The sequence below is a fragment of the Pollicipes pollicipes genome, unplaced genomic scaffold (assembly GCF_011947565.3).
Source record: "Pollicipes pollicipes isolate AB1234 unplaced genomic scaffold, Ppol_2.1 Scaffold_3087;HRSCAF=3621_pilon_pilon_pilon, whole genome shotgun sequence".
Lineage (NCBI taxonomy): Eukaryota > Metazoa > Arthropoda > Thecostraca > Pollicipedomorpha > Pollicipedidae > Pollicipes > Pollicipes pollicipes.
The window spans coordinates 5,009,407-5,036,015 of NW_023596225.1; the positions used below are offsets into that span (position 1 = coordinate 5,009,407).

The 26,609-nt window shown below is 51.4% G+C and overlaps 1 protein-coding gene across 2 annotated transcripts; it reads left to right on the forward strand.

Annotated features, from left to right (window-relative positions):
* Positions 1-26,609, forward strand: Tdh (L-threonine dehydrogenase). Of its 2 annotated transcripts, none has more exons than XM_037212219.1 (9): positions 1-65; positions 10,395-10,550; positions 14,332-14,445; positions 14,872-15,021; positions 19,981-20,129; positions 20,431-20,545; positions 20,835-20,940; positions 25,437-25,597; positions 26,233-26,609. In XM_037212219.1, the coding sequence occupies exons 1-9, from the start codon at positions 56-58 to the stop codon at positions 26,397-26,399; spliced, it is 1,128 nt and encodes a 375-aa protein (XP_037068114.1). In that variant the 5' UTR covers positions 1-55; the 3' UTR covers positions 26,400-26,609. The 2 variants fall into 2 exon arrangements, with proteins under 2 accessions (XP_037068114.1, XP_037068115.1); XM_037212220.1 differs by lacking the exon at positions 1-65 and adding an exon at positions 4,989-5,250.

Sequence of the window (26,609 nt, forward strand, 5' to 3'; positions counted from 1 at the left end):
CCTGGTGACCCCGCGGCGGCACGGACCACAGGCGTCGGCAGAGCGGTTCTCGAGAATGCTGGCAGGTGAGAGACTTATTCCGCTGAATTTGCCATCGTTGAATTTGGCAAAGTGTTTTCAAGGGGCGGTTTCGACACTAGAGCCTGGCTGTGGAGAGGCTAAAATTCCCAATTACGGACAGTTGAAGTATTTATTTACAATGGTGCCGCCAAGACCACGTCCAGCCTCTGGCGAAATCTTGTCAAATTTGTGTTTGGTTGTTGGTTTAGATATCCCATCCTGCAGGAATTTAAATATCGTCTCTCTCGAGGCGAAACCAATCGAGAGCATTTGCTGGCATGCTGTCTGTACATGATTAAGCAGACAGAATTGACAGGCAGGAATTATGACACGTATTTTCGCGCATTGATGTTTTCGTTGCCCTATGGGAGGTTAAAGAGATATTTGATTTCGTGTAGAAAGTTCATAGAGGTCGGGGGTACAGGATAAATTGCATCATGACCAAATAGCTCCAGGGCGATTTACTCTACTCCTAATTGTATGCAATGGATGGGAGTCTTGAGTATCTCAGCTGAACAACAGTGCCTTCTATCTTTCGGTGTACTTCTGGCCGCATATGTGAGCTCGTCTTGGGGTGGGCGCCACAAATAGGTTTTTTGTGGTATCGCTAAAGCTTTAGGGGTAGTTGCACGGCTTAGGTCTCCCGGCGAAACCAGAGTAATCTGAACGCCGTATTGGGCGGTGGGGAAGTCAATGTACCGCATATGCCACACAATATTTGGCGTTGGCAACCCAAGGACCTCGGAGAAGCATAAGCTTTCTGTATAGGCGGTACACATCATGCATATCAGTTGTGCATGGAACACGTTGCAGCAATATTGCAATATACCGATGGTGATGTCATTTTCCATACCAGTCAATGATTAACTGACATGATTGACATAGTTAATTGTCATATAAACGATAAGTAGACATTTGCAGTAGCTTTCCATATGTAGATCCATCATTTTTACCTGAGCAACCCAAACCAATGTAGCAGAAGTTGTAAAACAAACACCAGCTGATGGAAAAGGGCAGAACTTTGTCATGTCGCAGTTACGTCGAATGCTGAAATAACAGATAGGAGCGTATCTTTTTTGCACATCTTAGTGCTTCCAGCTTGTTTGCGGCGCAGCCTAAACAGCATGCCCGGGCATAGCTGATACAGCATGTACCGCACGACATCTTGGAAGAAGGCTCGTGCGACCCCGGAATCCGCCGGAGGCAGGCGCCAAATGCTTTGCAGCATATACGACTAATGCACATCCCTACCACTCAGTGTAGCATGCGAATTGGTCTAATTGTGCGGCGCGCCCTTTAACGCACATTCACACCGATGGTTATGGTTTTGAGTGACACGCTATATATATATATATATATATATATATATATATATATATATATATATATATATATTTGGCCCGCTCATCCCAAGACGCGTGCACATTTGCAGCCGGAAGTACACTGAAAGGGTAGTGGGCACTGCTATGTTTCATCCAAGTGACTCAAGACCGCTATCCCTGGCATAGATTTGGAATAAATCAACTTGGTACTGTCTGAACATGATTAACTTATCCTGCCCTCTCCTTCTCCACGAAAAATCCTCCCCTTGTAATACAATGCAGCCCAAGACAGGGCTGGTCGTATCATTTGAAAGGGGCCATTTACGAAAAAAAAACGATTATATGCTCTCCAAAATCTCAGCACAACAAATACACCTGAAGTTTATAGCTATCTGCACATATGTTCACTTAAGTCGTATTCTCATTAGCTATGTCATGAGGAAGCTTAGAGGAAAAGCAAATATCAACTCCCCTTCTCTCCTCTATGGGGGAACCAGGAGCGTAGTTTTGTATAGCGAGTAGGGGGGGGGGGGATGCGGGTTGAACAGTGAAAAATGCCCAACCTGCCCCCAAAATATGCCAACGAACAGATCTTCCACTGGGTTTTTCCCACTTTCCTCCCAAAGTCGGGTGGGCTGAAGCCCAAGTTTGGCGGGGAGAAGGGGGGGGGGGGGACTGAAGCCATCTAACTGAGTAGGAAGCTACATCTCTGGGAGGAACTATATTGCGTGAAAATGTTAATTTCACGCAATGTAGCTACTTTTAAATTATCAATTCAAATCGCGGCAGATCATCTCTGCCAGAGCTAGGACCCTCCGCTCCGGCAGAATCGTTCTAGGCTGGCACTCCTGTAGTTCTGTAGTTGTGCCAGACCAGACGCATCCACCAACAGCCGTTTCTCAGTTCTAGGGCTGTGAATCACTGGAATAGCCTGCTTAGCCTCTGGCGCTTTTGAGTAGTCCCACGCTTTTAATATTTGAGAGCAGGTCCGATAATTTTACACATATCAGGGAATAATCTACAATGAAAGGCGTGTTACGCAATCAATAGTATCGGTGCTTTATTTGTAGGCCGAAATTTTAGTAAATTTGAGAGGAGCTCATGCAGTGGTGCAAGCATGTCTCAGAAAGAGGGGCTGCCATAACCAAGTTTTAAGTCGGCTTCCACACATCGCCATAGGCTTAATTTCTACGCTTCCGGAAAGTGGAGGTGGCATGACACCCATGCGCCCGCTCCTGCATCCATGACGTCACTGGATAAAAATATCCAAAACAAACACGATGTAGGGGAGAGGGTGTACACTAGGGTGTGTCATCAGTAACAAAACCAAGTGAAACAAAGAAATTCTTTGGCGCTGGAGTCCAAAAGTGCACAGCATAGCAAATTCCCCCCCCCCAAAAAAAACTTCTATTAGTGAAGCGCGAGCCGATCGAAATATTGTCGTAAACCGGCGCCCGGCGTTGCAGTCACCAATGCTGACCGGCGGCGGCCGCCGCCGGTAACACCAAACCGTGGGCGGCAAGGCAACTTCGCCTATGGGAAACGATACTACTGAGCGTGTCTCAAAGCAATACGTGCGAAAATGCGCCATCCTAAGGTCCAATATGAGGTTCAGACATTGGCCACTTGATGGCTATATGTTGGAAACCTAATGTGCTGTGAAGTATGAACTTGTACGAGCACGTTTGTTAATACTGCTTTTTGACTTCCACTTCTCTAAGACGGCCCATGTGCTGCAAACAATACCATTCATAGCATATGACTCAGAATATATTATCTAGTGTACAACTTCAAGCAAGCACCAATGTCTGCAGTCTGCACCAAAGGCGTGGAGAGGGGTTAGGATAACCGAACACACATCTCGCTCCTGACCGAGCCTGGGTATTCGATGCACTGACTGAAACAGCAGCTGCTGAGAAACCGGAAACCCGTAACGCGTGTTGGCGGAGGTCGCACAATAGCAAAAGTACAGTCACAACCGGGCTGCTCTATTGCCGAAGCTCCAGCCCCAGCCGCGTATATTCTCGGCTGTGTGGCGCAGGCCCCACTCTGCTCTGCGGCGTTTGCCCGGGCACTGCTGCACTAGCCCCTGCCAGGCTGGTCGACCTGCGGTGGTGCCGTCTCCGTTCTGCGGGCTGCACGTCTTAAACGTTCCTGCCGGCGTGCTGCTGAACCAGAAGGCATGGACACAGTACATGCTGCTTGTAGGAACGCCGAGTGCTGGTCCAGCGGTGCGCTCCTTGGTCTCTCCTCTCGAAAGACTGTCCTTCATCTGCGCAGCGAGCGGACGCCATGATGCGGCGGCGACGGCTGCCGGACTGGGCACGATGTGCAGGTTCAATGACAAATCATGCTTCGTGCTACATTATGTAAATAGTTTGCCACGTTTGCTACGTTTGCTAGTTCTTACGGAAATACGGCTTGTTATCGAATAACTAGAAGCGCCATAACCGAGTACGTCAATGCAAGCAAACTTGTTGCACTTGCGGATAAATGTGCAAGAACCCCACTAGAACGGGCCCAAACACGAACATATGACGATATTTGGCTCAGCGAACACTTCCAGCACCGCCACTGCCATCTCTCGGCGAGCTTTAGTACTGCATGTGAGTCCGAGGGTGGCAATTTCGCACAGCTAGTTAGGCAACACCTCAACGTCATGCAAACGTTCCATGATACAATCAAACAATGATGCCTTGGGGAGCATTTGGACTAAACAGAGAAAGACCTTGTTGTGTAAAGCAGTCTTTTCTCCTTAATAGTACATCAGTAGTGACGGTGAATTCAGCTTATTTCATCACGCCTGTTGCTTGCTTCAATATCTTCAATACGGAAGATTTCCTTTTATTGAAACTGAAATGGTCAAGGACTGGTGAAGCATTTGGCCTCAATGAGTGTGAAGAGACGCCCGTGTGTGTTTGTGTCTGTATGTTATCTGTTATGTATGCATGTCATGTATATGTGCCGTGTTGTCCGCACGTGGTCTGAAGTGTCCTGTATGGATTTAGTTGGCACGACATTTCCGTGCGTCTCACAATATTGCGTCTCGCCCTAGTGCGCATCCGGGTCGTATGTCACGTCGCTGAGGCCGTTGCTACCACGCCGCAGTCAGGTGACGCGCGACGTCTACGCGCATACGCCCCCCGCCCCCTCTGCTGACACGCACCGCGACGGCTCGCACCGCGTCACGCCACGCCGCAGACCCTGCCCACCGCCAGAGCCTGCCCATTGGTTGAGCTGTCGCGTTGATGTCAACGCCGCGTCGCCATTGGCTGGCGGAGGGGGCGCGGAGCGTCGACGCCGTCGCAGAGCCCCGCGCGGTCTGGATGTGGTTCAGCGCCGCCTCCGTAATGCGGTGGCTGATTAATGTAAATAAACGTCACAGAAACCCTGCCTGACCATTGCTTTGGCCAGAGGAATTTCCGTTTCGAAGAAACCCCGAATTTCCGAGCTTGGTTTGCCGAGCTCACCCGCGACCGAGCGCGCTCCGTCGTGCCGTCCGGTTGGGGGAGGGGGCTCGCTGTTGGTGGGTCCTTGCAGAGCTCTGATTATGCACACGTGTGTCGGGCGCGCCGCGGCCGACGAGACAGAAAGCCGCACGAGCCGTCTGGTGACCAGGTCTGGCGGCGGGTCGCGGCAGATCTGTCGCGCAGCCAGCTGGGGCGCAGCTGCGTGGACGGGCCGGACTAAACAGCGTTGTCGAGCCGGGTCGTGACGACCGTCAGTTCGTCGAACGCCGCTGAGCTAGCGCGTCCCCCCGTCTGAGAGGCGCGCGGGTGTGACCGGATCTGGCGGCAGTTACGTGCCTTAGGCACGTGCCGTCGAGTCAAGTGAATTTTATTGTTACATTTGTCGTCGAGTTTACCAAGTAAGTATGCTTTCAGGGACCCTTTTCGTTCATTTATTGTGGAGTCTTGAGACTTGTATTACCACAACATAACCTGGTGATGTCCCACATTCTTTGGCGGATATAATTAGGAACGCCCCACGTTGCGTTTTTGGGATGAGAGCCATTGCCTTTCAACCAGAGTTAAGAACCAAAGTTAACACTTAATCGCGGATTAACAGTGATCTCGGTGTTGGCAGTGCCATTTTGTACAGCACGTGTGTATCCCGGAAAATCCAAGTATTCATGGATCCCGCTACCGTTCCCGAATACACAATCCGCAGCACTGAAACAAATTTATGACGTCAATTGAATCTCCATAAACTGCCCTACCAAATATTGTAGATTGAATGAGGCGCAGCACAATGCTAGATCATTGTTTGTTGATTACAAGAAATGCTTGTTTGATAGTACCATTAATATTTATTTGTTCTGCGTGTATGCTCGATGTAATGGAGTTTAAAGAGAGTATTGTGTAGTGTTCATGCTCAATGACGCAAGCATTTCACGCCTCACTTGTTAACACGGGTTTACCATTTTAGGAGAGACCAATACCGTTTAGGGGACGAAAAAAGTGACACCTGGCCAAAAGCCTTCTCTCACAAGCGTTTCAAACCGACGTTGAGCGCCATCGACCGGTAGCTCAGAGAACAGCACCAGCTGTGCTAGTATTGATTAGCGATCGTCTCGCCCGGTCAGACGCGTTACGAATGTTACCAAGGCGATGATCATTCACAACACATGTATTAAGAGCCGCAGCGTGTCATCGACTGACTCCAGTGACACAGGCGTCACAGCAGTGGGTGACGTGACGCAGGGCTCATGCGGTCGCGTCACCATCGCGGCCGTCCGTCCGTGCGGTCTCGCGCGACTGCCGCCAGCGTCAGACCAATGGCATACGTAGATGCAGTTCCAACAGCTTCTTATTGGTTATTGGTCTCCGCCGCTTACGGATACGAGAGATACCTCTTTAAGCTACGTTTTTTTTCGGACGATGCCAGCTAAGACGGCACTTTCCTGGGATTCATGGGTGGATGTTTACATGGGTGGCTTCTGCTGTTTCCGGAGGGTTCAGGACCCCTGTCGTGCCTGGGCGGCAAAGTTGGGATCGGTTACACTGTATAGGGCGTCTGCATCTGAGGCAATCTATGACGTAGTCCTGTGCTCTTCCGGGAATAGCTATGCCTCCCTCTGTCCCGAGAACAGTTCTGCCCTCTCCTGCCATATGGACAATGCTGCTCCGATGTCCTGAACCAGAGAGTGCTTGGACAACTGGCGATATTGAAAACGGAGGTGTGATAACGGCTGATGCTGCGATGCGTGCCCCGCGTGATTTATCGCCAGCGGGGCTTTGGTATGACGTCGAGACGAACTGTTTATAATGCGCGGCGAAACATGGCTTAGAGCCTTACGTGCAACTGGTGTATGCGTGATGTCTGGTGTAGTTTCATCAATGAGAAGTGCATGCATACAAATCTCACTAAAAAGGCATCATCTGCAACAGATATACCCTTACGTTCACTGCTGGCATTGCTACATTGAAAAGTCACTGCATTGCTAGATGTTGCATCAATTTCAAAGATCTAGCTTTTCCAAAATCACAGGGGAGTGATAACTTTGATAAGGTTTTAAATGAACTTTTTGCCCACGACTTCCGCGGACTCAACGTTCAAATCCCAAAACCCACGGGGGAGGTGCCAGTGGCCTTAAGCCCCTCGGTGCACAGGAAACTCCACCAAGACACCCCTAACCACAACTGCGAAACAATATCCCGGTCGATCACAGCACTTCACATTTTCTCAGCAGTTACGATTCTGTGTCCAACACGGAGCACCCTCTACTTCAGACCAATCGGACGCACAGACCGCGCCCACCTCTTGTTGAAAAGCAGCCCCAACAGAGTGGTGTCGTCTATTTCCGTCGCCGACAGACATCGGCCCGCGTCTCGTCGGCCGCGCGCGTCCCCGGCCCGCATGCCCGGCGTCAGGGGCGGACCGCACCCCATCGATCGTCGCGCAGGGTGCTGGCTGGCGCGACGTCGCCGCACCGGGGGCCGGGCTTGGCCGGACACTACGCCGTCTGACGTCATTCGGGGGGCGCGGCTGCCAACGCTGACCAACCACGTCGCTCTGGCGGCTGGCAGCGGCCCTGGTCACAGGGCGCGCCGCATGAGCACCGTTGGAGGGAGGGGGGGGGGGGGCGGTAAGATCAAACGGCTGTTGTGCTTGAGACTGGTCCGGCACACTATTGGATCTTCCACGGCATTCGCCGGCCTTGGCAGTGCTCGCGAGCGCTTCCCTCTCGGGGCACGTCGCCTAGGAGCCCCGTGGTATGACTGCTGGCAGTTCTTAGTCCCTGCTTTGAGTTGTTCATGACCACGGACTCTCCAAGCGGCTGTTTCGCTTCTTACCAGTATGAGTTAAGCCGTCGTGTTATCATGAACACGGATGTCATCATGAACAAGGATTACATCTATATCTCCATTCTCCGGGTTTTTCCGAGGAATAAGGCTATTACTACTGTCTTGCCCATGTGAATAATGTTCCTCGCAAATGCACTGAACAACGTGCGTGATTTTAAACGCGGTTTATATTAACTGGAGATTACAACTTGCAGTGGAACGTGCCACGTTCATTTCTAGATGATGTACATGATGATGAGACGACCTGGTCTTGTTGAACCGTGCATTATTGGGAATGGCCACCAAAGTAATATTACCTCGAGTCGGTTCTCGCCTCCTAGCCCTAGGTGTGTCTCAGTGAACATCACCAGTCACCTGTTTGGTTTGGATTGAAGTCCTTTTGACCATTTGTGGCTATTGCAAGGCTGTGGGAGGTAGGATAGCGCCTAGTGGTGGGCCAAGACTAAATGTACACAGCGACCCCTTTTCGGGGTATGTGCCTGGGGCTCGGACAGACCTCCACCAGAGGCGCATAAGCCCACTCATGGCTGGAACATACAGCTTTCCCCGGAATACGATCTTCACAAGGAGAAAGAAAGGATGGGCTAAGAAGGTCGGGTGTGAGCCGCGTTTGTGCTACATTTGAAAATGGTGAAGCCAGGTTCAGATGTGATGAAATAAGTTCACTTGCATCAAACCGGTATGCTTTTAAGCGCAAAAGATTGCTCTGGGCAACAATTTAACTTTTTAGTTAATGGGCTTCCCAGTGCGTTGTCGTTTCATTACGTTATGGAACGTTTGTATGACGTCTGAGCCTCTGCCAGATGACCGTGACCGTGTGAGAGAGAGAGAGAGAGAGAGAGAGAGAGAGAGAGAGAGAGCAGAGAGAGAGAGAGAGAGAGAGAGAGAGAGAGAGATAGAGAGAGAGAAGAGAGAGAGAGAGAGAGAGAGAGAGAGAGAGAGAGAGAGAGAGAGAGAGAGAGAGAGAGAGAGAGAGAGAGAGAGAGAGAGAGAGAGAGAGAGAGAGAGAGAGAGAGAGAGAGAGAGAGAGAGAGAGAGAGAGAAGAGAGAGAGAGAGAGAGAGAGAGAGAGAGAGAGAGAGAGAGAGAGAGAGAGAGAGAGAGAGAGAGAGAGAGAGGAGAGAGAGAGAGAGAGAGAGAGAGAGAGAGAGAGAGAGAGAGAGAGAGAGAGAGAGAGAGAGAGAAGAGAGAGAGAGAGAAGAGAGAGAGAGAGAGGAGAGGAGAGAGAGAGAGAGAGAGAGAGAGAGGAGAGAGAGAGAGAGAGAGAGAGGAGAGAGAGAGAGAGGAGAGAGAGAGAGAGAGAGAGAGAGAGAGAGAGAGAGAAGAGAGAGAGAGAGAGAGAGAGAGAGAGAGAGAGAGAGACGAGAGAGAGAGAGAGAGAGAGAGAGAGGAGAGAGAGAGAGAGAGAGAGGAGAGAGAGAGAGAAGAGAGAGAGAGAGAGAGAGAGAGAGAGAGAGAAGAGAGAGAGAGAGAGAGAGAGAGAGAGAGAGAGAGGAGAGAGAGAGAGAGGAGAAGAGAGAGAGAGAGAGAGAGAGAGAGAGAGAAGAGAGGAGAGAGAGAGAGAGAGAGAGAGGAGAGAGAGAGAGAGAGAGAGAGAGAGAGAGAGAGAGAGGAGAGAGAGAGAGAGAGAGAGAGAGAGAGAGAGAGAGAGAGGAGAGAGAGAGGAGAGAAGAGAGAGAGAGATACATAGAGATATATATATATATAGATATATATATATATATATATATATATATATATATATATAATATATATTATCTATTGACCTCGAGCACTACATCACCACATCACCATTGATCTTGGGTCTGGATGATCTTGAAATACTATACACGAAATAATCGGCACAAGTTCGCGGGCGTCTCACTCAGAAGCAAAAGGGTTTTAATTTCTTAAAAGAGCATGGCTGTGATTATCGCTGAGTGATTTTCGAAACGTTTATTTTAGTTCAAAACCACTTACAAATGTGGAGCACCCCTTTTAAGCACGAAGCCTTCGGAGCTCTGTGAAAGAATGAACTGCTGACTTCCCTGCAAGGAGTTTCATACCCGGCGCCGTGGATTTGACTGGCACGGTACTGATAACTCGCCTACATAAACCGCGTACCCAAAAGCTAGTGTGATATTTGACCTTAGTTAATACTTCGTGGACTAAAAATGTGGTGTCTTTTCCATCTGGCAGGTACATTTCCTTACCAGCGGACATATCTGTGAACTGCGCCGGCGACTCACGCAACGGGACCTATTCCCAGACCCGTGTATTATTCAAGACTCAGACATGCATGTGATCATGACGTCTGATTGCCATATGGTGGAGTTCGAGAATATCCCCATGTCCCATGCTGTGCTCCCCTTTAGATAAAAAGCCAGTAATAATACAATATCTATCGGACTAAGGCGCCATATTCGTATCCGTTGTGGTCTCACGTCATGTGTGTGTGTGTGTCTTTACGCGTGGATCTTCTGGAAGTAGCGTATTTACTGAGCAAAAGGCAGACAGTTGATTAAATGAGGGCTTTTTCGAGGGATTTAGTGTTGATCTTTTACCGAATTTGCCTGATTGGCGACGCGATTATTAACAATCAACTAAGAACCAGTCACGAACGACTCTCGTCGGCTCCAGCCGCCCGCATCACGCTGTCATCTACGTTGCCTGCCCATGAGTCTATCACACAAGTCAGCCCTGCGCTGAAGGTGGATCTCTTACAGGTCGGCATCGCGCCATGAGCGCTGCCTCGCGCGTGTCGCCGTGCTTCCAGCTGGGCACCAGGAGATCGTTTTCCTCCGCCGGCCAGCGACGAGCCCTGTTCTCCCGCGGAGAACACACGCAGGCGCAGGAGGACCCGCCCCGCATCTTAATCACAGGTGGGCTAGAGGACGGCGCTGCACGAGGGCGGTCCGACCGCCGGGGTGGTCGCAGGGTTTTGTGGAGAAGCAGAACGGCGGGCGTCGTACGATGTTGAGGGGAGGGGAGATGAGGGGAGACGACCTGAACGGCCTGAGGAGACGTCACTCGTGAAGGGGAGACGACCTGAACGGCCTGAGGAGACGTCACTCGTGAAGGGGAGACGACTTAAACGGCCTGAGGAGACGTCACTCGTGAAGGGGAGACGACTTGAACGGCCTGAGGAGACGTCACTCGTGAAGGGGAGACGACTTGAACGGCCTGAGGTTGAAGCGGTGATTGGATGCGACGTGCCGAAGGGGATGCAGTCAGCATGCAGAAAAAGCAAGGCCCATTTCGAGTGCCGACCAGGACACGCATGCCGTCACATGACGCATCCGTCATCTCATGACGTCACGTGACGTGACCACGTTGTCCCGCCGTGATGAGTCATTGGTTATGTCCTATAGGAATGCACTTAATCTATGCACAGTCACTCGTAGTTTGTTTTCGAATTCGGAGAGTGCGGAAGCTAGAATGAAAACCGTCATGACCAATCACAGGCCTCGCCAGTCGGCCACGACCTCTGGAGTTTTTTAAGCACCTTTATCGATTGAAGACCAGACCAAACTTCCATTCTCTTGAGTCTCAGTCCGAGCTGCCAACGCCCTGGGATGCATTCCCCATTACCAACAGCTGTCCACAAGTTGCAACCTATGGCGTCACCGGTAAGTGCGGCACAGCAGCTCTTACGGCTTGGAGAATAGTCATATGCGTCGTCATAGGTAGCAACTCAAGTAGGTACTTCGCCACTGAGGAACACGGCCCTGGTGGTTGGCTGACTCTGACAGTGCACGTCGTTCGTCGACGTGGCCCAGTCTCCCTCCCCCCCCCCCCCCCCCCCCCACCACAACAGTATCGCGGCTGAATGGAGCCCTGGCGACGGTGGTCTCCGGCCTGGCCGTGTGCCAGCGGCCTCAGCTCTCGGATGTCGTTAGGTGCTCATTGCCATACCGATGTTGGGACCCCACAGCGCAGGCCTGGTGGTCAGGCCCGCCACTCCGTGCATTACGTCGATTAGGGAGCTCGGTAAATATCATCTAACATTTATGAGCAAAATAATATGCATCCAAATGTGGAGCGGAAGCAGTCGCTTGCGCTGAACGGAATGCGCTCCAGCTGGCAAATGGTCGATTGATCTTGAAATGAATCTTTTTGCTAGGTTTCGATTTGCCCTGCTGAAATAGCTTTGTTTTTTTTGGTCTCAGAACGGACAGAACATATTTGCACTAGTAGCACTTTTGACCCTTGTCCTCACCCGTGACACGGCATGGGCAAAACGCTGTGCTAATGGAAGTACTAGTATCGTATACCTCTGTCCCATATGACGGATGCCAAAATCAAAACCAGGCATAATTGTAACAGCGCAAAGATCATTGTCCTAGAAATGATGCACAAATAGTAAACGCGCTAAGAGAATTTGATTTGACTCTAAGCATTTAACAAGAATAGAATTGCCTAGCAAATCTCTTTAAAAGAAAAGCTCCAACTCTGAATCTGCTAAAAACACTTGGGAACGGTAATATAGAAATACGTACGGACATCGTACAAAGCAAGATATTGGCAACTAAATTTACTTCCTTCCGAACCCCTGAACCTTGGTTACAGCTGCGAACATTCATACCGTTATTAGGCGATAGTGGCTTTTTTCAGCAATCGATGGTAGGTGTCATAGACCGTACGTACCTACATGCTCCGCCAAAAGTTTTTTTTGCAACGATGGGTTGCGCCCGGCACCGTAGCTTCCACCTCAGCAAACGCTTGAATTCGCCGCACTGAGGCACGAGAACTTCATAAAGATGTTAATCCCCAGCGCATAAAACCACAGCCAGGGTGACTACAACTGACTGAATGCTACAGAGATGGTATGTGTTAAAAATAAGTCATTTCAGAACATCAAATTGCTGACCAATGCAATGTAGCGATTTTGGGGACAAGGAAGCTTAGTGTATTTTTTTATGGAATGTAACTGAAACCTGTGTAAATTGAATAGTTGGACATGTTAAGTGATGATAACCGTGCGTCCAATCTGCGAATATTAAAAAAAACACGGGGATCTTGTCTCTTAAACCTTGTCTCTTAAGGAAGCGAATTTTACAATGCTTTTCAATTTGGCTACCTAACGGTGTCTGTGTACTGTTAACTTACGACCATATGGTGGAAATACCGTTGCATGGATCAGACATATCAGTTTCGTAGAGCAGGCATACTCACAAGAGGTTCAAAATGCAGACAAAACACAAAAGCATAACCAAAGCAGAACACCCAACTCTGAAAGCTCATAGCCATGTTACACGTTACATATTCGGGCTATTTATACTCGCCCGCCTCACCGCTGTTAAAACATGCAGAGCCCCAAATGTAGGCCAACGAGCCATATCTGCGACAACCTGCGGTGTGTCTGCAGCTCTGCAGCAGCAGACGTCCCACCCAAACATCCTCAGAGGGCGGGAACCGGCCCTCAATGACCGGCTCCCGCCTCAAGGTCAATAGGTCACCCCAGGGAGGACGACGTGTATGTGTACGTGTGCGGCGGTGCCTGGTGCACGCTGCGCATCAGGCGGTCCGCGCGGCCAGTGCGGCGCGGGGCCCCTGCGCACGCTGCTGCCTGTGTTGCCCACACGGGCTCGAGTGTGGGCTCCCTGTCCCCTGCTCTGCGTCGGACGGTTTGCACTGGGCGAGAGCGGCACCGGGCCGGACGTCGGGTCCGGCTCGTGGCGGTCTCGCAACGGCAGCCGACTCTGTGCGGGCTGATGAGCAGATCCGGATCTAACCGCATCGATTGGCTGATCGGCTGCGCATCAGTATACTGGATGACCTGGCATGGCGTTCCATTTAGCCCTCGCACACGAATTTCATAGCCTGGCGTCCCCCGAATTGTAGCTTACACAAGGCGGATCTGGCAATGAAGTTTGGAGGACGGAAAGGGGAGCAAGCTCGGTATGCGGCGCAAACCGTCCGGACACCGAACCGAGAAGAGGAAAGCTCTGCTTTTCTCAGTATTTGAGCTTGTTCGCCGCCTTGTGTAATCATTTCAGTTGATGGCCCTTCTGCACCCACCTTGCGATACAATGACCTTATCGCAGACTGACTGATTCACAGACCCTGAGTCACTTCAGACTCAAGACACACAGTCAACGAAGCTAACCGCTCACAGACCAAGTCACCTTGATACTGCTTCATGCTCAAAATAAAAATAACCTTGCTGCATGATATACACACCTGTAATTTGAGCTATATGTGACCCCTCGACGATACGAAAATTTTACGAAAATGTGGGGTTCGCGCTCCACCAGGCCCAACAGGTCTTGGATTGGCCGACACCATCGTTCGTGTATATATGTAAGTCATATTAGGTAAATATCATAATGTATTACAACCATATTATACTTTCAGGCAGAAAATATTTTGTCAGTTGCCTTTATGATGCCTTGCATGTCAATTTTGACCTTAAAAAACTGTCAAACTGCCTAAAACTTGTCGCTAGACGACATGTAGCCCTGTGTCGCAGAGTCCTACGGAACGTCTCAGGCAGTGGATTATCTTGTTTTAGAGTAAATTCCTCCCAAAGAATCACCATAGAGTCAAAAGCATTTTGACTCAAGTCTGTAGTTCGCACCCCACCAGGCCCCTTCCCTGTGCTGACCCTCCCCCAGCGCTGCCCCTGCTGCAGCTGCCCCATACGCTCCGCTGCTGCCGCAGGCGGTCTGGGCCAGCTGGGCACGGGGCTCGCCAAGCTGATGCGAGCGCGCTACGGCCGGGAGAATGTCATCCTCTCCGACATCATCAAGCCCGAGAAGGAGATCGTCGAGAGCGGTACGTGGGACGGCCGCAGGACGCGCGCCCCCGCGAGAGGGGACGGGCTTGGTGGAGCCGGATGTGGCCTTTGCCTGTGAAAAGGTCAGCTTTGGTCGTTGGTGAGCAAGGTCACGGCTGACAGCTCCGTGCCCCGGCCGTCGCTGGTGCAGCCTCGAAGCGTGCCGGCAGCACGGGCGGCGTGCTGCTGTCGTGTGCTGTGGAAGGGTTTTCGGTGGTTTGTTTATGGCCGTAATTTGCGTTGTTTTAGTCGGTTTGCTTGTGTCGGGAAACGTCGGCGAAATCTATGCGGGTGAAAAATGTCCGGTGCAAAATGAGGTTCAATGCGATTCCATTTCCAAACTTTGCGGAATTTCGACACCAGATCCACCCACATACTGGGCCTCTCTGCTGACGCCAGCGCGCCTGCGTCTGCCGCGTCTGCAGGGCCGTACGTGTTCGCCGACATCCTGGACTTCAAGAACCTGCAGGAGATCGTGGTTACCTACCGGATCGACTGGCTGGTGCACTTCTCGGCCCTGCTCAGCGCCGTCGGCGAGGACAACGTGCCACTGGCCATCCGGGTCAACATTGAAGGTCAGCTGCCGGCCGGGGCCCCGCTCAGCCGCGGTTGACACCGGCTCGAGTTTGTAGCAGCTGCGCGGGTCGGCCAGGAAAACCTGCCGGCCGGGGCCCCGCTCAGCTGCAGTTGACACCGGCTCGAGTTTGTAGCACCTGCGCGGGTCGGCCAGGAAAGCCTGCCGGCGAGGCACCCTGGGATCGAGGGCGACAGCGCGATGGGCTGCACGAGAGGGGTGGCCGGAATCTCACGCTGGAGACTGTGCTGCTCGCCCTCTCTGCAAAGTTGTGCACTGAAAGACATTGCGATGGCATGGATTGGACCAACGAGAAACGCGCTCGTATCTTTGGCCTATTATGGGAATAGAATTGTAGCTGAAAAGCAGCTTAAGAAACCATAGCAACCCTGGGGAAGCTCAAATTTTGCCGTTCTTGCGCTTTGACTAACTCCCTGACGTTACGATCGGTGGAACTGGGCGCTTTGGAAACCATGCCATAATGCGGGCACGATTACCGGTTCACTACCCTCCATAAGGCCTATACTAATGCCAGAACGGCAGAATTGTTACGGCTCAAACAGAAAACGTCTGGTAAAAACGATACCGAGGGGAACAGGAGGACGTACTGTAGCTTTTTACGCACTCACTTCATAAATGGTTTCGATCGATACGATAGTAGTATTAGCCTTGTTCCTCGGAGAAAAGCCAGGAGAAGGGAGACATAGTTGGGTTGATATTCCGATAACATGCCTTTATCGAAACAATAACAGAAGTGTTAAGAATAGCAGCTAACAATAGTGAAGCAGTTTACAATAGCAGCGAAGTGTTAACAATGGCAGTTGGCACTTTTGCTATTGTTTCGATAAAGGCATGTTGCCGAAATATCAACCTAAATATATCTCTATTCTCCTGGTTTTTTCTCCGAGGAATAAGGCTAATGCTACTGTCTTATCTATGTGAATAATGTTCCTCGCCAATGCACTGAACAACTTACGTAATAGTTTCGATCGGCCTAATCCAAAGCTATAGTGACAATAAGGTACAACCCTCCGGTCTCCGCGAGTGTCAAACTATTTTTTGGGAGTAACGGCGAATTCGGACAATATACTCTCGCTTTAATCGGTCATAGGAACTCATGTCGTCACAGAATAAAATCCCGTTTGCCATGACAATAAACCCCAGATTTTACATCGTGGCTGCATGTTCAAGGGATAGCTCGGGTCTGTATTGCGCCATGTTCAAGGATTATGAGTTAGAAAAGAGTCAAATCGGACACGTGTAGAGGCGCACAACCTGAGATGCTATAATGGCAAAAACGATTCGCTCGCAAATGTTGCTGTTCAGAACGGATGGTTTTCATGTAATAGGCACAATATATTTTTTACGGCCAACCTGACGCGCCAAGGGAGTGTTTGCTTATGGTAGAAGGGGCATGGTATGAATAATGTTCAGGAGACAGGAATAAAGCAATAAAGAGGAAAATGAGGCTAACATTATACTTAAAATATCGGTAAGCCTGTGCTGATACGTGCTGTAATAAAGCGCTGAGGAAAATAAAGATGAGCATTTCCAGTATCTAAGTGCGCGGGTCGAGTGCGGAGGCATGGATGCGTAAGTGCATGACATGCAAGCATGGCAAGACGTGCCAAGTCCTCATCATCCATGACAAGGCGAGGCATAACATTGCGTGGCGAGGCCTGGTCCATGTCACATGTGCCGTGGGGAGACGGATGTCACATCATGCCACTCCCAGTTGTGATCGCGTTTTAGTTTATATCATTAAGTCGGCAGACAAAGTTCAGGAGCGTGAATGCTCCATAAATTCAGGACTTATGGGTCTTTATGGACTAACACGAACAAGACCGTCATCTCACAGCCCAGACATTGAGGCCAGCAGCCGTTCGAGTCGGTGTCGGGGACTGGCCGCAGACCCAGCGCCATCCAGCGAGCGGACACTCAGCCATGCCAGCCTCTAAGCTTGGACCTCTGCTCGACACTTTCGACGCACGAACGCGTTCGGCTTAAAAAAACTGGGTGAACCAGAAAGGTTTCTAATTATACTTTTCGTAGAACGGGCGGACAATCTGATTCCAAACGGCAGCTCTTGAGGACCGACAAGGTTGTCGAATACTGCCACGGAGGCCGGCGTCCTGCGCTGCAGAACTGACGGCGCTGGTGCTCTCGACCGACGGCCGGTCCTCCTGGCGACCGACCGCCGTTGCTCCCGACCGACCACCGGTCCTCCTGGCGACCGACCGCCAGTCCTCTCGACCGACGGCCGGTCCTCCTGGCGACCGACCGCCGTTGCTCCCGACCGACCACCGGTCCTCCTGGCGACCGACCGCCAGTCCTCTCGACCGACGGCCAGTCCTCCTGGCGACCGGCGTCGACCCACCGGCCGGTCGCGACGCCCGGCGTCTGACACGTCGAAGCCGTCGATCGCATGAGACAGACCTTGGCCCGGATCGTCCGCTGACGCACGGAAAGCCGAGGATCGATCGCGAGCGCCAGGAGGGGCTCATCTCCCAGCGGATCCGTATGTGAGAGCCGCCATTCAATCATCAGGATGGAGCGAGTGATTCGTGTCTGTGGGATCTACTAGTGCTTGCTTGATTAGCCAGGGGCTGACCTACAAGGCTCAAAGGCGACGAGACAAAAAGGTGTATGAACAAGTTGTGAAAGGTGTAAGACAAAAAGATTGAAAGCAATGCGTAGGCGAAGGTCAAGAGCGAGGGAATCCCCTCCTTAAAATGATTTTGTTTATCCCACATGCGTCCAATACTTCTCCGGAAAGCAGCAGGCATAATATAAAAACCGCTGTGTTCCGTTCCAGCATCTAAAGAACAACGGAAATTTTGTCACATCTGCAATACTTTGCCCGGGTGACCAAGCCTTACCATTACGGCCGACATCGTTACCTTATTCGAGAAAACCGAAAGAATCGCTTTCGGCCCTCTTGTCTGGGAAACTAGAGGCACGGGGCTCGATTCCCGTGGTATTTGCCCTTCCTGTCAGAATGCGAAGCAGGTGACGTCAAGAGCCCTCAGTTTCTAAGTGTATCTTAAGGCTCCAATAGCAACAGCACGGTAGGTGTTTCCATATTTGAATTTACTGCCACTCTCTCTTTGGGCGTCGTGTTCGTTTTCTCCCAGATATGCGATGCACTCTAAAGGAAATGTTCCATATTCGAAGGTAATGAAGCGAGCATCAGATATGATGAAATAAGTTCACTTGAACTGTTATTGTACCTTTGAGTTGAAATGGCTGCTCTAGACAGCAAACTTCATTTTTTTTAGGAAGTATGCCCTTGAATGCGTCATTGCTTGATTGCGTCATCGAACGTTTGTATGACGCTCAGGTGTTGCAAAACTGGCCGCGCGAAATTGCCACCTTAGCACTCACTGGTAGTACTTAAGTCTCCTGAGAGGTAGACGTGGCAGTGCTGGAGATGTGTGCTGAACCAAATATCGTTATGTGCGCGTGTTATAGCCTCTTTTTGTGATATTCTTGCATATTTATCGGGAAGCTTGCGATGTTTACTTGCATGTACATACCCGACTGTGGCGCTGTTCTTAAGTCATTCGATTATGAGTCATGTTTCCGCAATATCTAGCATCCATGTCCAACTTTTTATGATGGAGCACAATGTGTGATTCACGATTGATTTTCACGATCTCAATCTTGATTTCACCTCAACTCACCATTGATCAAGAGCTAACTGACGTCCAGCACATACGGATATCGTGGCCACGAACGCCATATATGAATGACTCGACGACTATATGCCTCTTACCCTTGCGCGCCGCATGGCCAAGGGTTGGCAAGGATTAAATGACGTTTCGATGGCGTCATGCATTCCTAAGTGACCTTGAAATACTCTGCACAAAATGGTTCGCACCTTTTCGCGAGTGTGTGGCTCAGAAACTAGAGCGTCCACGTTTGTAAGAGGGGCAAGGCTGTGGACTGCTCCGAATGCCCTTCAAAATGAATATTTTAGTTAAAAGACATCATGCAAAGGTAGGACGCTTCCTTTAAGCCGGTTACAAAGGTAGTGAAATCTAACGGCGCAGAAAGCCATTACGAAAGGCAGACGACAACATGCCGACCCGATGTGATAGATCGCCACGAAACCCGCATTGTTCGAACCTCAATTGCCACTGCTGATGATCTGACACGTCCTGACCTTGGGCTGGATCAATGGCCACCAAACCGATGTTGATAGCGTTGTTTATTTATTTCACAAACAGTTCCAGGCTTCCATCGTGCTACGGCAATAACTGATACACAAACTACCACTAGAAGCGCCGTGGATGCCGCCACAAGACTAACGAGACCAGCATGTCGCGTTCATTAGGGATCGGCAGTGATCGTCATGCCTTGAAGCTAAGAATGTTGCCCCGGTGCCCTGAAACCACAAGAGATCGCGCGCCTTGGGTGCGACTTGTTCCGATATACCCATCAGTCATATTGACCTATCGTTACATTTTCGTGTCTTCCTGAAAACTCGTGGAGTCACCCCGATAGCGCGACACGTCAGAGGGCGAAAAATCAGTCTGACAGCGTAAGTTCCCCAGCGGTGTGCTGCGGACTCTAAACAAAACGTCGTCAGCTGACTCAGGGCACGTAACTGAAACTTGGCTGGAAAACACTGGGGCGACTGCTCCAACTCGGTCGAGTTTAACTACGAGCACGGTCAGCACCACTGGAGTTCTTCCAGGAGAACCTCCGCTCAACGACAACATATTTGTCCGTTGTAACCAATGACATTGAATTTTTAACCATCTGAAAGACTAAAACAGGCTCTCTGCGTGTCCAACAATCCTCCACCACAGGCTGGTCCCCACTGCAGCCTCCTGATTGATGACGGTCCTTGCCATCGTTCGGCCCGCCGTGCTTAGCACTGCTACTTAGCCGATGGTCAGCAGCCGGGCGGGCGCGTCTCCCAGGCAGCACCGCCTGACGACAAACGTCTTTCCAGGGCTGCACAACGTGATGGAGCTCGCCAAACAGTACAAGCTGAAGATATTCGTGCCGAGCACGATCGGCGCGTTCGGGCCGACGTCGCCCCGCAACCCGACGCCCAACCTCACCATCCAGCGCCCGGAGACCATCTACGGCGTCAGCAAGGTGGGCGGCTACGTCTGGCACTGGCAGGCGGGCGGGCCGGAGTCCGAGCGTGGCCGCTCGGCGGGAGCTGTCTGGGATGGCGCGCCGTCGGCAGTGTTTTATCAACACCCACCCAAGATAGCTCCGCACGCTTGGAAAAAAATAGGTTCGAATGCATAAACAAAGTTAAAAGATATAACAAATTAAAGAACAGCAACGACAGATTATCAGGCCGGGTCCATTCTTGCATGGTTTGGTCCGCTTTCTATTAGTGCTTTTTCCGAGATCCCATTAAGTCTCACAGGAACACTGCTGACTTCAGGTCCACGCCGAGCTCCTAGGAGAATACTACCACCAAAAGTTTGGCCTCGACTTCCGGTGTCTGCGGTTTCCGGGCGTGATCTCGAGCGACACGGCGCCTGGCGGTGGCACAACAGGTAACACCGACCGCAGCAGGTCACGTTCGGCAGGCGCGCCCGACGCGCCGCTCCGCACCCTCTGGAACCCAGCCTCTGGCTCCACGGGACTCCCGTCGGTTCGGAGCGGCCGCGCCGTCGGCATCGAGCCTGATCGATGTGAAGACAACCCGGTGAACCACAACTGAGAGATGACGTTTGCCGTGATGTGGAGGCGTCCGCGATGCTGCAGTGCAGCTCTGCGTATGCATTAGTACTTGACGTACCGTCCCCGGGTACTTCACTGTCAGGCTGTCGCTCTGGTTGGCAGACTACGCCGTGCAGATATTCCACGACGCCGTGACGACGGGCAAGTTCAGCTGCTACCTGCGGCCCGACTCCAAGCTGCCCATGATGTACATAGACGACACGCTCAGGTACGTGCTCCCGTGGCGCTTCGCGGTGCACTTGCGTACACTGGCGACGAGGTTCAGTCAGTTGGCCCACAGTGCGCTAAGTGTATTTATGACGCGTATTGGCGCAGCTATACGCTTGATTACGGTTTTTTCTGAAAAAGCTTCCCGACGGGTGTTGGCCTTGCTATGATCGCGGCTAGTGCCACCATAACTCTGCAGTGAAGATAACTGCTCAATGCCAACACCTTTTCTTTCCGAACTGCTGGTGTTGTTGTTTTAAATTGCCTATAGAACTACAACAGGCACCATATGCGTCAAACAGTTGCCCGCCATCGGCTACCCTTCGCTATTATTTGCTGTGGCTCCCTCTATCCGAATAGGAATCATGCTACTTCCCTAGAACGAGCAGAAAGGTCGGATTATCAAAGGTAGTTTTAGAGCGTACAAATCCAGTGCAGCTGAGATGTTGCGGATTTGTGCTATGAACTCCGGTCGTAACGCCATGGCCTAAAACGCTGCCGTAATTAAAGTCCCACTACCACGCGCCCATCTTGCCATATTTGTTTTGTAAAATCATTCCTTATGGTTTGCATGGATGGCCTTGGGTCCAGAGTACCTACTAAGAATAGCGCGTTGCGTGTACCCTGAACCCACCGCCCAACTCGTGCCGTCAAGTTCAACGGATAATTGTCTATCCATTCTTTCGCCAGACAGGGATGCTGAGCGCTTCACGTGCCGCACAAAGCACCGACACGACCGCGCCGGAGTCCCTCATTGGCCCGTTGACAGCTGACCTTGCCGTTTTAGTCCGACCAAACAACACGCCCGTTCTGGGATTTGTACCCAGTGCCGCTGTATTACGAGTCCAGCATATTTCCGCGCGACCACGGAGGCGTCGCATACGGCACATACTACCCATGTTAAGGTCAAAATTTGACGGGTTCGTTGTAGCGATAAAGAAAAAAGAAATGGCGAAAAACTTAACGAGTGTATATGTGTGCATCCTGAAAATGCCTACCTATGTAAAGAAAAACTGTTTAGCAGCATTTATCCGCCTAACAAAACCGCGTGACTTTAGAAACAACGCCGTCGAACTTAACTTGTTTCAATTGCGCATTCCAGCAAGGGGACGGGCATGGGGATGAGGCTGTTGAGCTACGCACGACGGATGGTTTACGCACTGGTAAACTTTGTTCTGTGTCGGAAACTTCTTCCATGATCCTATTTAAGAATATAATGAGACGAGAGCAATAGGCCCCCGTCAATCGAGCTTCATTCAGCAAGCCTGCTTGTAAGAACATTGCACCATAGCCTCATAACATACACCGTTTCCCCAAGCCGACCCATGCCGGTAAATGTGATACAATATTCGGGGGTAAAAAGCCACTCTGTGTCATGACGATTGGGCGAGCAGGTGGACGATAAAACCGATTATGGCCTAATGTATACTTGTCTGAGCTCGCCCGTACTTATCCGAGCAACCACTGACATATGCTCACTGCTAGCTTCGACGGCGTTTGGTCGCAGGCTCGCGGTCCCAGTGACGCATTCTGCGCCACGAATTGGAGGTCGGATTGGAGGCGGATTGGCAGCCGGATTAGAGGCGGGCGGGCAGTTAGCGGTAACACGCTGTCGTGGCGCGTTTATCCGTGAGTTTAAGATCTGTGCGTTTTTGCTGGAAATCCATCCACGAAGTAAGAGTGAGCATGAGATGCTTATTTGCATTCACATACTCGGTTATGGCGCTATTCTTAAGTTACTCGGTTACAGGTCTTGTTTCTGTAATACCTAGCAATTATGTCCAACTTTATGAGTTATCTATCACCAAATGTGTTTTGTGATTGAAACATGCACATCTTGCTCTTCATTGATTGGAAGCCAATCGTGGTCCCCTATATTTGGAATTCGTGCCCACGGACGCTAGATCTAAACGGCTCGACAAGTATTTCCTGGCCTTGACCGCCACATGGTCTTTGAGGTGACAGGATTTGAAGGAGGCTGCTATGGCGGCACACACATCAGAAATGGCTGGACATAGTCTGCACAAAAAAGTCTGCACATCTTTACGTGCGTGTGGCTCAGAAATTAGGGAGGGTTCGGTTTATGAAGGGCAGGTCTGTGAGCTGCACCGAATGATCTTAAAATGGCTATTTCATTGGAAACCATATACAAATGAGGAACATCTCCTTCAAAATGGAAATGATAACATTGATGCTGACCCATCACAGTAATAATCTGAAAATGGGTTGGCTCCCTCCAGCAGAGGCGTTGCCGGGCGTTGAGGCCAGCCGATGACTTGCAGGGGGTCCCGACCGGTACTTACCGAGCGGCAGACCGGCGATCTGGGGATCCAAACCGCTCAAACAGTAAGGCCGACGCTGCTGCCGGGATGTCCGTGAAGTTTCGCGGGCATGTCGCCAGCAGCGTGGCTTGGCCCTCCACTAGCGAAATCCCGGTCATTTTTGGGACGTTCCTGCGCACTTGGGATTTTCTGTACAGCAAAGCATCTAGATACCTTCCGTCGATCGAGGTGGTAATTGCTGTGTGGAGCTTGCCGCCATTTCCACAGTCATGTTGCTTGGTCTTTGTTATTCACGGACCGCGTGCAGCTATCATTAAGGGACGAAATTGCAGGCCCCCGCACTCCTCCCCTCCCCCCCCCCCCCCCCCCGTCTAGATAGCGACACCCTCGCAAATCGTCTATTTTCCTTGTTTTCCCGCTTGATCCCAATGATTATAATTAGCTTATATGCGACTTGCTTGCCTGGCAAGCCTGACCGGAAGTGGAGAGAGAACTGTAGCAGAAAGCCACCCTCTGCTGGGACGCATCAGCTTCATAGGACACGGCTATTTGCACTATACTCTGGAGCTGGAGCTGGGTGATGCTTGTTAGCATGCCATAAATGCTCTAACATGGGGCAGTGACACGCTGCAGCTGTACAGAAGCTGGGTAAAGACATCACAATAATATCCAGAAGCTAACGCACCTGAGAATACATTATGTGAAAAAGAGGACAAATGTTGCGCAGGAAGAACGCGAATAATGCGTCCCATCCGGAACAGATGCTTGATAGCTCAACAATGCTAGACAAAAGAATGCAAGGATATGATAGCGGGAGAAGCCTTTTAGCAATCTTATATCTCTCCTAAGCTCTTGGAGGCTCCAAGAAGCTCACCATTGGCAGGCCGGTCAGGGGGATGGGGAAAGAAGTGGCTTCTGAATATAATTAACTGAGCCACAAATTTGTTGCTGGCACTGTTGAGCTGAGTGGGGTTGCAAGGGCATAGTTTCACAAAATGAGTTGAGAGGGGGGGGGGGGCACTCAATAATAAAAGATGACCTAACCAACCCCGAAAATGTGCCAACAAATAGGTTTCTTCCCAGATTTGAGCCATTTTCCCAAAGTTGGGGTGGTTGAGCCTAAGATGGGGGGGGGGGGGGGCGGGGACGGAGAGGCTGGAACCTTTCCAACTGAATAGGAAACTGCACCCCTGGCCTAGTGCCTAGTGCCGGGTATTTCGAAAATATGCCCGTATCCTTATGTTTCCGACGACGTCCTAGGTTTGCTGGCTGGCTAGTGTTGCTCCGATGGCATACCTTTCCTCCGTTTCTTGATCGGACCAGGTCTAAGGAGGCTGTCTATCACTGTATATAGCCTGCGCCTTCTCACGTTCGCCTTCCCACAACTCATCATATCCGTCGTCCGCTGGCGCTGAACCGCCTCCAATTACTTGGCACACCCGGCCCATAACCCGAATGCCAATTCAGCATAGCTACGTGTATCGCATTTGACGGCGTCCTGAGCCGGTCCTTCAGGCTTTTTTGCTGCAGTTCTGACATGTTCGTAGAACTTAAGCTCATGGTCCGCCAGAACGCCTGCTGTCGCCTGATACTGTAAAACCCTGAATCTTTTTTACCTTCGGGTTTACAGGTGGATGAAAGAACATTGCGAAATCGACTGCCAAATCGGACGAAGACGCAGTTTTCTTGTTCATGTCGATGATGCGTATAGAATGTTTGTCTCTGAAGAGTCTCGCTCAATCTGCCCCTATAAGATTCATCTGTGCTTATCTTTTAGGCTGTTGCCAATGCTTTATATCGACGGGCTGGTTAGCTGCCAATAGGTAATATAGATGGGTGGTTAGGTTGGCCCCAGGACAGACAGCTGAGCGAGCCCAGTCAGACAGCGCTGACCGGGACTGACCGCTGGTGGTGGGTTCTAACACCTACGAACATCGCGCAGCCGACGGAAATGTGTTGTAGCCAGGCTATAACCTGGGCACTTGCATGGGGCATCACCGATGACATAACATATGTCACCGTCTTTGACATTGTCCTGCCGGTGACAAAGAAAATATCTCCGTCTGTGACGCGAACATGTCCCTCGCTGCTGAGTACCCCTCGGTGAGCCTCGAGGTGCCGTCACCTCTAGTAACCCCACCTCGCCGGCGACCTCCAACGGGACCTCTCACGTGACCTCTCACGTGACCTCCGCACGCCTTGGCCCTCGCCGCAGGGCCCTGTGGGAGATCATGGTGGCCCCCGAGTCCCGTCTCCGCTGTCGCACCTACAACGTCACGGCCATGAGCTTCACGCCCGAGGAGCTGGTGCGGGCCGTACGCGAGCACATCCCCGAGCTGGAGGTGTCCTACCGGCCCGACTCGCGCCAGAAGATCGGTCAGTGGTGGCGCGGCCGGCTCGTGCCAATTGGCTGGTGGGGTCACTGGGGGGGCGGTGGAGCTTTGGCGTAGGCGTCACGGGTCGGTGGGATTTGCGCTTTCGCAGCGTGCGGTTTTTATCGCATGTGAGCCTTATTGACCAGTGTGAGGTGGGGGGGGGGGGGGGGAGGCGTACGCCACGATATATTTGCTATTGGGTTTACCTTTATAATGTCATAATCAGGCTCTTCCTTCATTCCGATTTTCTGTGGCGGGTAGAACGAGACTCGTCTGACGTGCGAACCATGTGTGGAGGCGAAAAAAACGATGCCCGCCAACCATCGGACTAAGAATGGTGATTTTTATTTGCAGCTGGCCTGTTCCCTGTTTGTGTCAGCTGAACAGTCCTGTTGCAAGCAATCCGCCTTCTTCTCCTGAAGCTTCTCTGTCCCCACCCACCGCAGATGATTCCTGTTGCCACCCAGTTGCTGACATGTGTTCTTCCCTGCATTTGATCTGTGTTCCTCCATTACAGCCGGCCGGTATTCCGCTCCTGTTTTCATCCCCAGCTACTGACTTATGTTGCCCTCCCGCCGCTGACCCGTGTCCCTCCCCTGTAGCTGACATGTAGCTGACCTGTGCTCCCCCTTCCAGCTGACGCCTGGCCCCAGGTGTTTGACGACTCTGCTGCCCGCGAGGACTGGGGCTGGGGTCACGACTACGACCTCAGCATGATGTGCAAGACGATGATAAACGACCTGCGTGAAGCCTACGGTGTCAAAGGTGGAGAGCATGTAGACTCGTCCGCCGCGCAGACTTGACCCGGCTGAGACGGCTCAGTGCAATGTGCAGCACCGTGCAATGGCAACGCTCAACGGCGATGCTGAACTGTGAGGCTGTATTGTCTATCGGCTGGGACCGTTTATGTTGTGCACCAAACACACCGCGTAGTATATCATCAGAAGAGCCACGCACGCCATCTAGCGGTTTGGCAACGCCCGTCGTCGTATCCGAACCAATAAACCGTCTAT